A 9,360-nucleotide genomic window follows, 5' to 3' on the forward strand; every position below is an offset into this window, starting at 1 on the left:
GCACACAGGTAAGAGTGTGAGTGTGTGTGTGTGTGTGTGTGTGTGTGTGTGTGTGTGTGTGTGTGTGTGTGTGTGTGTGTGTGTGTGTGTGTGTGTGTGTGTGTGTGTGTGTGTGTGTGTGTGTGTGTGTGTGTGTGTGTGTGTGTGTGCGTGCGTGCGTGCGTGCGTGTGTGTGTGTGTGTGTGTGATAATGTCGGATGTTCTCCATTCTCTTGGTACTCAGTGTCCCACACAGGTACTGGAGGACCAGGGGTGGGGGTACTGGAGGACCAGGGGTGGGGGTACTGGAGGACCAGGGTTGGAGGTAGTGGAGGACCAGGATTGGGGGTATTGGAGGACCAGGATTGGGGGTACTGGAAGACCAGGGTTGGAGGTAGTGGAGGACCAGGATTGGGGGTATTGGAGGACCAGGGTTGGAGGTAGTGGAGGACCAGGATTGGGGGTATTGGAGGACCAGGGTTGGAGGTAGTGGAGGACCAGGGTTGGGGGTATTGGAGGACCAGGGTTGGAGGTAGTGGAGGACCAGGATTGGGGGTATTGGAGGACCACTCCGGTGGCCCGTTGGTGTGTAGAGATGCACTAAGGGGAGTGGCGTCGTTTGCTGGAGGATGTGGTCGCCTCAACAAACCTACCGTCTACACATTCATATCTAAATACACTGACTGGATCACTAAAACCATCCAAACTTCTGGCTGATTTTTACAAAGCCAAACTTCTTCTGTTCATTCTAAAATAAATGCTTATTGACATATAGTCAAATTCATATTTTGTTGGTGGAGGCTGGAGAACATGAACTTTCTTTCTCTTTTAAATTATTTTATTACTATTGTTCAAAAATACATGTAGCACATAATAAAAAGAGCAGATTTTGCACGGTAGAACCCTGTGGATGCATAACACTGTTCTCTGTGCATGGTAGAACCCTGTGGATGCATAACACTGTTCTCTGTGCACGGTAGAACCCTGTGGATGCATAACACTGTTCTCTGTGCACGGTAGAACCCTGTGGATGCATAACACTGTTCTCTGTGCACGGTGGAACCCTGTGGATGCATAACACCGTTCTCTGTGCACGGTGGAACCCTGTGGATGCATAACACCATTCTCTGTGCACGGTGGAACCCTGTGGATGCATAACACCGTTCTCTGTGCACGGTGGAACCCTGTGGATGCATAACACCGTTCTCTGTGCACGGTGGAACCCTGTGGATGCATAACACCGTTCTCTGTGCACGGTGGAACCCTGTGGATGCATAACACCGTTCTCTGTGCACGGTAGAACCCTGTGGATGCGTAACACCGTTCTCTGTGCACGGTAGAACCCTGTGGATGCATAACACCGTTCTCTGTGCACGGTGGAACCCTGTGGATGCATAACACCGTTCTCTGTGCATGGTGGAACCCTGTGGATGCATAACACCGTTCTCTGTGCATGGTGGAACCCTGTGGATGCATAACACCGTTCTCTGTGCACGGTAGAACCCTGTGGATGCGTAACACTGTTCTCTGTGCACGGTAGAACCCTGTGGATGCGTAACACTGTTCTCTGTGCACGGTAGAACCCTGTGGATGCGTAACACTGTTCTCTGTGCACGGTAGAACCCTGTGGATGCGTAACACTGTTCTCTGTGCACGGTAGAACCCTGTGGATGCGTAACACTGTTCTCTGTGCACGGTAGAACCCTGTGGATGCGTAACACTGTTCTCTGTGCACGGTAGAACCCTGTGGATGCGTAACACTGTTCTCTGTGCACGGTAGAACCCTGTGGATGCATAACACCGTTCTCTGTGCATGGTAGAACCCTGTGGATGCATAACACCGTTCTCTGTGCACGGTAGAACCCTGTGGATGCGTAACACTGTTCTCTGTGCACGGTAGAACCCTGTGGATGCATAACACTGTTCTCTGTGCATGGTAGAACCCTGTGGATGCGTAACACTGTTCTCTGTGCACGGTAGCCACATCATGATGCTGCCACCGCCATGCTTCACCGTAGGGGTGGTGTCAGGTTTCCTCCAGACGTCACGCTTGGCATTCAAGCCAAAGAGTTCAATCTTGTTTCTCATGGTCTCATTTCTAAAAACCTGTTTTTGCATTGTCATTATGTGGTATTGTGTGTATATCGACGAGGAAATAAGGTTATTTAATCCCTTTCACATTAAGTCTGTAACGTAACAAAATGTGCAAAAAAAGTCAAGGGGTCTGAATACATTCCCGAAATATCCAAATTTAATTCTAGACACCAGAAGTAAAAATGAAGGTCTATAGGTCTCTTAACAGACCTTATGCAAAGTTGGTAGAGACTTGTCAAATAAGTAACTGCTGCCAAAAGATTGACTCAAAGGTCAACCGTGAGATTACCACCTACAATAGGCCTGTGACACAGCTACGATGACACTCGTGTCTGCTGCACCAGAGATCTGAGCCCCAGGTAACAATCATTTACAGGAGGAAGAAACGTTCTGCAACGTGGGAAACCGGTTGCTCGCTGGGTCCCTCCTACTTCCGCCGATGTAAGCCATGCCTGACAGCCCCACCCACGTACTTCCATTACGCCCGCTGTGGGAGTATATCAATACTGGGAAGACAGAAACAGGCTCAGAAAGAAAGAGAAGGAGAGAGAGACAGAGACAGAGACAGAGACAGCGAAAGAAAGACAGAGAGAGACAAAGAAATGGACCGAGAGTGCATCACACGAGGGGTCAGGAGGAGATGAATAGATCTACCCCACCTACCCAACGGACCCATGGACCTTTTTGACCCCTCACCCCTGCAGCGATTGGCTCTCCTGGGTAAAGAACACTCTTTAACTTTTCCAACTAACTCATACTCACACACAAAAAAACATTTGTTTTTTTTGTTGCTCTGGCACAACAAAGCTGATTCCACTAATCAACTCATCACGGAAAAAAACTGAAAAGTGCCTCCATTTTGGGTAGCAAGGCAACCTGCAGACCCTCACCCTTGGAGGAACAATGGTCAACACTGCTGCCATATCTAAGTAGACAGACAGTAGAGTAACCATGGTTACGTAGAGACAGTGGAGTAACCATGGTTATGTAGAGACAGTGGAGTAACCATGGTTACGTAGAGACAGTGGAGTAACCATGGTTACGTAGAGACAGTGGAGTAACCATGGTTAAGTAGAGACAGTAGAGTAACCATGGTTAAGTAGAGACAGTAGAGTAACCATGGTTATGTAGAGACAGTAGAGTAACCATGGTTATGTAGAGACAGTAGAGTAACCATGGTTACATAGAGACAGTAGAGCAACCATGGTTAAGTAGAGACAGTAGAGTAACCATGGTTAAGTAGAGACAGTAGAGTAACCATGGTTACGTAGAGACAGTAGAGTAACCATGGTTAAGTAGAGACAGTAGAGTAACCATGGTTAAGTAGTGACAGTAGAGTAACCATGGTTAAGTAGACACAGCGGATGACAGAACTGAAGTAAACACAGGACACTATCGCCACCTAGTGGTTGAACTGATCAGAACTAACTCCTACTCTGATGATCCTGTTATTTATTTATTTTGTATTTTGTGTTGATCTGTGTGTCGTAGTGTTGTGGCAGGGCCTGGCGTTGGGACTGAGCAGTTCTGCCTTGTGGTACCAAGTGGAGAGGAGAGACAGAGACAGGGCTGTGACCTGGATCCAGGCCAGGCAGTTCTGTCAGAGGTACATTTACATTGGAGTAATTTAGCAGATCCTCTTATCCAGAGACACAATCAGTGTCAGGTAGAAGAATATATTTTTTTTTACACAGTAAGTTGCACCGTGAAATTAAACCACAGATGCAGATGCCAGATTTAGCCAATAGGAGAGGACCAAAATAAACATAACCAATAGCCTTTTCTCAATTATATTCCCTCAACACCTGCATCCTCTCTCTCCTCTGTCCTCTCTGGCATCCTTGTTGGGGGTTTTTAAAAGTGAAAAAGGTATTAGAGGAAAGGGAAAGGTGGATAGAAAATGCGCTTGTATGAAATTAGACTCTCCTTCTCCAATTGTGTGTCATCAGGCAAATGGTTCGCAGGGTGGAATCCCCCCCCCCCCCAAAAAAAACGAATTTAGCTAGCTGTGCAAAACATTTTATAGATTTAAAAAGTGGCATATCATTTAAATGTTTGCATACTTTTCTACTTTAAGAAAACAATAGCTGATTCAAAGGAGGGGTTGTGGGAAGGACTCAGATCATGGAGAATGATAGAGGTCTCTAAAAGGCTCTATTGCCATGGGAACCGCCGTTGAGGGCTTCCGCCATTTTAAATGTAGTCAACTGGGTGGGACAACCAACTTCATTTCCTGATTCCTCCTGGTGACCCTGTTGGAGTCAATGGTGAAGAAGAAAATGGACTACTACTTCAAAAAATGGAGATAGCCTCAACGGTGCTGCCCAATCACTGTCACAGACGCTATAATGCAAGAGATACAAAAGACGAGTCATCTAGCTACCTATCTAAAGGAGACTATCGCGGAGGGGAGCACCGTCTTCTGTTTGCCTACTAACAACACTCTCCTCGACTACTTATCGGTTTCCAGGTCACGGAAAAGAGAGAATGCAGAAGGATGGACCCTTTGCTGAAATGAGAAAAGGCTCTAGTGTCTCAATTTTGTCTCAACAAAGGATGTATTTATTTTATTTGATTATTTATTATTTGATATTTATTTCTACCTGTTGTAACACAGGCACTACGTTGACCTGGCTGTCCTAAGCACCCAGGATCAATACCAGTTCCTTCTGCAGACCATGGCTGCTGGTGAGAGGGACACCTTCTGGCTGGGTCTGCAGCCCCACACTGCCCCTGGTGGCTGGGGGTGGAAGTGGGTGGATGGCCAGGGGCTGAGCTATGATCGCTGGTACATAAAAAGTCCTGGACCTGGACTCTGTGGTTGTCTGGAGACCAGCCTCAAAGGGGAGAATAAACTACTGTCCAGATCCTGTGGCGAGACCGTGGAACGACATGGTTTCATCTGCCAAGGTGAGTGAGGACGACTGACAGTTTAATCAGTCCCTATTCACTCCCTACTCCTTCGCCTTCGGCCTAAAGAGAGTACATAGAAGTCCAACTGTAACCTGTACCTTATTACTGTACACTATATGATCTGCAATGAGGTGAAAGCAATATGTTGGAAGCTCCTCCAAGAAGTAGAGAGAGAGAATGGGTCTAGAGAAATTAGTGGCTAAATGACCGTTTCCATTGGCCCTAGAAAGCCAGCATCCCAGAGTCGCCTGTTGACGTTGAGACTGGTGTTTTGCGGGTACTATTTAAAGAAGCTTCCAGTTGAGGATTTGTGAGGCGTCTGTTTCTCAAACTAGACACTCTAATGTACTTGTCCTCTTGCTCAGTTGTGCACCGGGGCCCCCCACTCCTCTTGCTATTCTGGTTAGGGCCAGTTTGCGCTGTTCTGTGAAGGGAGTAGTACACAGCGTTGTACGAGATCTTCAGTTTCTTGGCAATTTCTCGCATGGAATAACCTTCATTTTTCAGAACAAGAATAGACTGACGAGTTTCAGAAGAAAGTTCTTTGTTTCTGGACATTTTGAGTCTGTAATCGAACCCACAAATGCTGATGCTCCAGATACTCAACTAGTCTAAAGAAGGACAGTTTTATTGCTTCTTTAATCAGCACAACAGTTTTCAGCTGTGCCAACATAATTGCAAAAGGGTTTTCTAATGATCAATTATCCTTTTATAATTATACACTTGGATTATCTAACACAACGTGCCATTGTAACACAGGAGTGATGGTTGCTGATAATGGGCCTCTGTACGCCTATGTAGATAATCCACACAATCCCATGTAGATATGCCGTTTCCAGCTACAATAGTCATTTACAACATTAACAAAGTCTACACTGTAATTCTGATTCAATTTTATGTTATTTTAATGAAACCTAGTGTATATCTATTTAATTGACATTTCTATCTATTGAATTGACAGGCGCTGTACCCCCTGAGCGGCTAAAGGCGGAGTCTGAAGGGACTGATCATGTGACTGTGCATTGGGACACGCCCCCTCTGATGCAGACAGCTGATCATAGCTACAGAATTACCACATGTAGCTTCCAGCCTCACCCTCATCTTTCTCTCCTCCACCCTTCTCTCCCTCCTTGCCACACCCCTCCTCTTTTCCTCTGTCCTTTCCCCCACCCCCCTCATCCCACCACCCCATGTTGCGTCCTCCACCTCCCCTACTCCAACAGCTCCACCTCCCACTCCACCCGGATCTCTGGCCTAACCCCGGGAACCCAGTACTCCATCAGCGTTGCCACAGTGATCACGCGCCCAGATCCTGTCACCGGTGACAACGTCACCACCGACAGTGACCCAGTCACGGTGACCGTCACAACAATAGGTGAGTGTGACACACACACACACACACACACACACACACACACACACACACACACACACACACACACACACACACACACACACACACACACACACACACACACACACACACACACACACACACACACACACACACACACACACTATACTAGTTGTGAGTATTGTTTGTGTGTCATATGAATGTGTGTTACAGATCTCTTCTCTCCACTAGGGGGCGGTGGTGGGCAGCAGGTGGTTGCCATGGTACTGAGTGTGGTCAAGTTCATCTATCTGGCTGTCTTACTCTGTTTACTTTACCTCATCCTGAAGAGAAGTGAGTCGGACCATGGATCACTCACTCTATCAAATCAATCTATCGATCGATCAAACCGGCCAGCTAGCCGATTGACCAATCAATCAATCAAAAGTTAGAATACATGAATTCGATAAGTGAGGTTTCAGGCCATGCTTAAACTCCATGTCCCTGTCTCTAGATGCTGTCCAGGCTCCTGAACTTGATCTGGAATCAGTAGAACTCCCTACTGAAGAAGAATACATTTTAGACATGATTAAAACAGGTCCTAATGAAGAATGCATTGTTGAGCTTCCACCTGAAGAATAATGAATTGTCTGACTAGAACTGGTTCTAGATCAGTGGTGCCCACTCCTGGAGAATGCATTGTTGAGCTGCCACCTGATTACAACTGGTTGTAGATCAGAAAACAGCAGCTCTACCTGCTAAATCTACCAGCTTTTCTTGATAGTGTAAAGATTAATGGAGAATATAAATTCAAGCTGCAGACAGTTATTAGTCTTGATACAAAGTTATAAACAAAATAGTTTTATCTTAACAAGATATACCTGTTTAACTATATTAGAAAATTACTTTATTTATTTATTTGACGTTTTACCACACATTGTCAGTAGTCATGATTTTCATGCTGGGTATGGAAACATGTTGCCTCCTTATGCATATAGATAGGAGAAATGTACATTAGTTGTATGTCATAAAGTATGTAATATATATAGCCTTTGTTCAAAAATGACACCCTATTCCCTACATAGTGCACAACTTTAGACCAGATCCTTATGGCACCGTATTCCCTACATAGTGCCCTACGTAGCAAAAAGGATGACATTTGAGATGCAGACAAAGGGAAATAACAAGTGAAAGGTGAAAAGCCCATGAAAATGATTTTTGTACAAATGATTTAGCTTTTTGTATGAATGATTGAGCTTTTTGTCTGAATGATTTAGCTTTTTGTTAAAATGATTTAGCCTTTTGTTCAAATGATTTATCTTTTTGTATGAATTATTTAGCTTTTTGTCTGAATTATTTAGCTTTTTGTATGAATGATTGAGCTTTTTGTAGACATTATTTAGCTTTTTGTCTGAGTGATTTAGCTTTTTGTAGACATTATTTAGCTTTTTGTCTGAATGATTTAGCTTTTTCTCTGAATGATTGAGCTTTTTGCCTGAATGATTGAGCTTTTTGTCTGAATGATTTAGCTTTTTGTCTGAATGATTGAGCTTTTTGTCTGAATGATTGAGCTTTTTGTCTGAATGATTTAGCTTTTTGTCTGAATGATTGAGCTTTTTGTCTGAATGATTGAGCTTTTTGTCTGAATGGTTTAGCTTTTTGTTCAAATGATTTCTCTTTTTGTAGACATTATTTAGCTTTTTGAACGATTGACTTTATTGTTGGCAATTTGTCTTCTTCAACAAAACGTATGAGTGGCTTAACAGCCTAACATTGTAACAGGGTACTTCTATATTAGAAATTTAACAGTAAAGTAACTTTTTGTGTTCTGGAATTGACTGAGGTTCATTTGTACTGCTCAAATACTACTTTAGTCAATAAATAAACTCATTGTTATCGTTCGTTCCTTCTCTTTTTTTACACATTTCAGAAAAGTATTAACTTTTTTTTTTATTAACAAAAAAAGCTGCAAAGATTGAGGGAACGCATGGAACATTTTCCGACCACTTCTCCACACACATATGACCTGATCGAAGGTATTAGATTAATGCCCCATGGGCCCGGCCCTGGGTCAACTGGGTTGGCGTTGGATCCGGGCTTGCCTCTCGGGCGTGAGCCAGGTGCCCGCTTTGACCCAAGGCAAAGTCGACCCAAATCAAATTTTATTGGTCACATACACATGGTTATCAGATGTTAATGCGAGTGTAGCGAAATGCTTGTGCTTCCAGCTCCGGCAGTGCAGTAATACCTAACAATTAATATCTAACAATTCCCCAACAACTACCTTATACACACACATATGTAAAGGGGTGAATGTACATATATATATATGGATGAGCGATGGCCGAGCGGCATAGGCAAGATGCAGTAGATGGTATAAAATACACTATATACATGTGATATGAGTAATGTAAGATATGTAAATATTATTAAAGTGGCATTATTTAAAGTGGCATTGTTTAAAGTGACTAGTGATCCATTTATTCAAGTGTCCAGTGATTTGGTCTCCATGTAGGCAGCAGCCTCTCTGAGTTAGTGATTGCTGTTTAACAGTCTGATGGCCTTGAGATAGAAGCTGTTTTTCAGTCTCTCGGTCCCAGCTTTGATGCACCTGTACTGACCTCGCCTTCTGGATGATAGCGGTGTGAACAGACAGTGGCTCGGGTGGTTGTTGTCCTTGATGATCTTTTTGGCCTTCCTGTGACATCGGGTGCTGTAGGTGTCATGGAGGGCAGGTAGTTTGCCCCCGGTGATGCGTTGTGCAGACCGCACCACATTCTGGAGAGGCTTGTGGTTGAGGGCGGTGCATTTGCCATACCAGGCAAATGTGATACAGCCTGACAGGATGCTCTCGATGTCAGGATTTGGCCAGGGTTGTTCCGGTTTGGCCACTAGATGCCACCATTGTGCTTTTTTGACCCTTTTGTTTCCCCTGTTTCCAGATTATTATTTGCACCTGTGCCTCATTTCCCTTGAATGTATTTAAACCCTTAGTTTTCATCAGTTCTTTGCTCTGTGTTTGAATGTTAGCACCCAGCGAT

The 9,360-nt window shown here is 44.5% G+C and overlaps 1 protein-coding gene across 2 annotated transcripts; it reads left to right on the plus strand.

Annotated features, from left to right (window-relative positions):
- Positions 1-2,620: 2,620 nt before the first annotated feature.
- LOC124033428 lies at positions 2,621-8,208 on the plus strand. Of its 2 annotated transcripts, XM_046345460.1 has the most exons (6): positions 2,621-2,793; positions 3,565-3,679; positions 4,691-4,983; positions 5,948-6,361; positions 6,572-6,673; positions 6,834-8,208. In XM_046345460.1, the coding sequence occupies exons 1-6, from the start codon at positions 2,748-2,750 to the stop codon at positions 6,959-6,961; spliced, it is 1,098 nt and encodes a 365-aa protein (XP_046201416.1). In that variant the 5' UTR covers positions 2,621-2,747; the 3' UTR covers positions 6,962-8,208. The 2 variants fall into 2 exon arrangements, with proteins under 2 accessions (XP_046201416.1, XP_046201415.1); XM_046345459.1 differs by lacking the exon at positions 2,621-2,793 and having other exon boundaries at positions 3,291-3,679.
- The last annotated feature ends 1,152 nt before the right edge of the window (positions 8,209-9,360 follow it).

Source organism: Oncorhynchus gorbuscha, linkage group LG04 (genome assembly GCF_021184085.1).
Source record: "Oncorhynchus gorbuscha isolate QuinsamMale2020 ecotype Even-year linkage group LG04, OgorEven_v1.0, whole genome shotgun sequence".
Classification (NCBI taxonomy): Eukaryota; Metazoa; Chordata; class Actinopteri; order Salmoniformes; family Salmonidae; genus Oncorhynchus; species Oncorhynchus gorbuscha.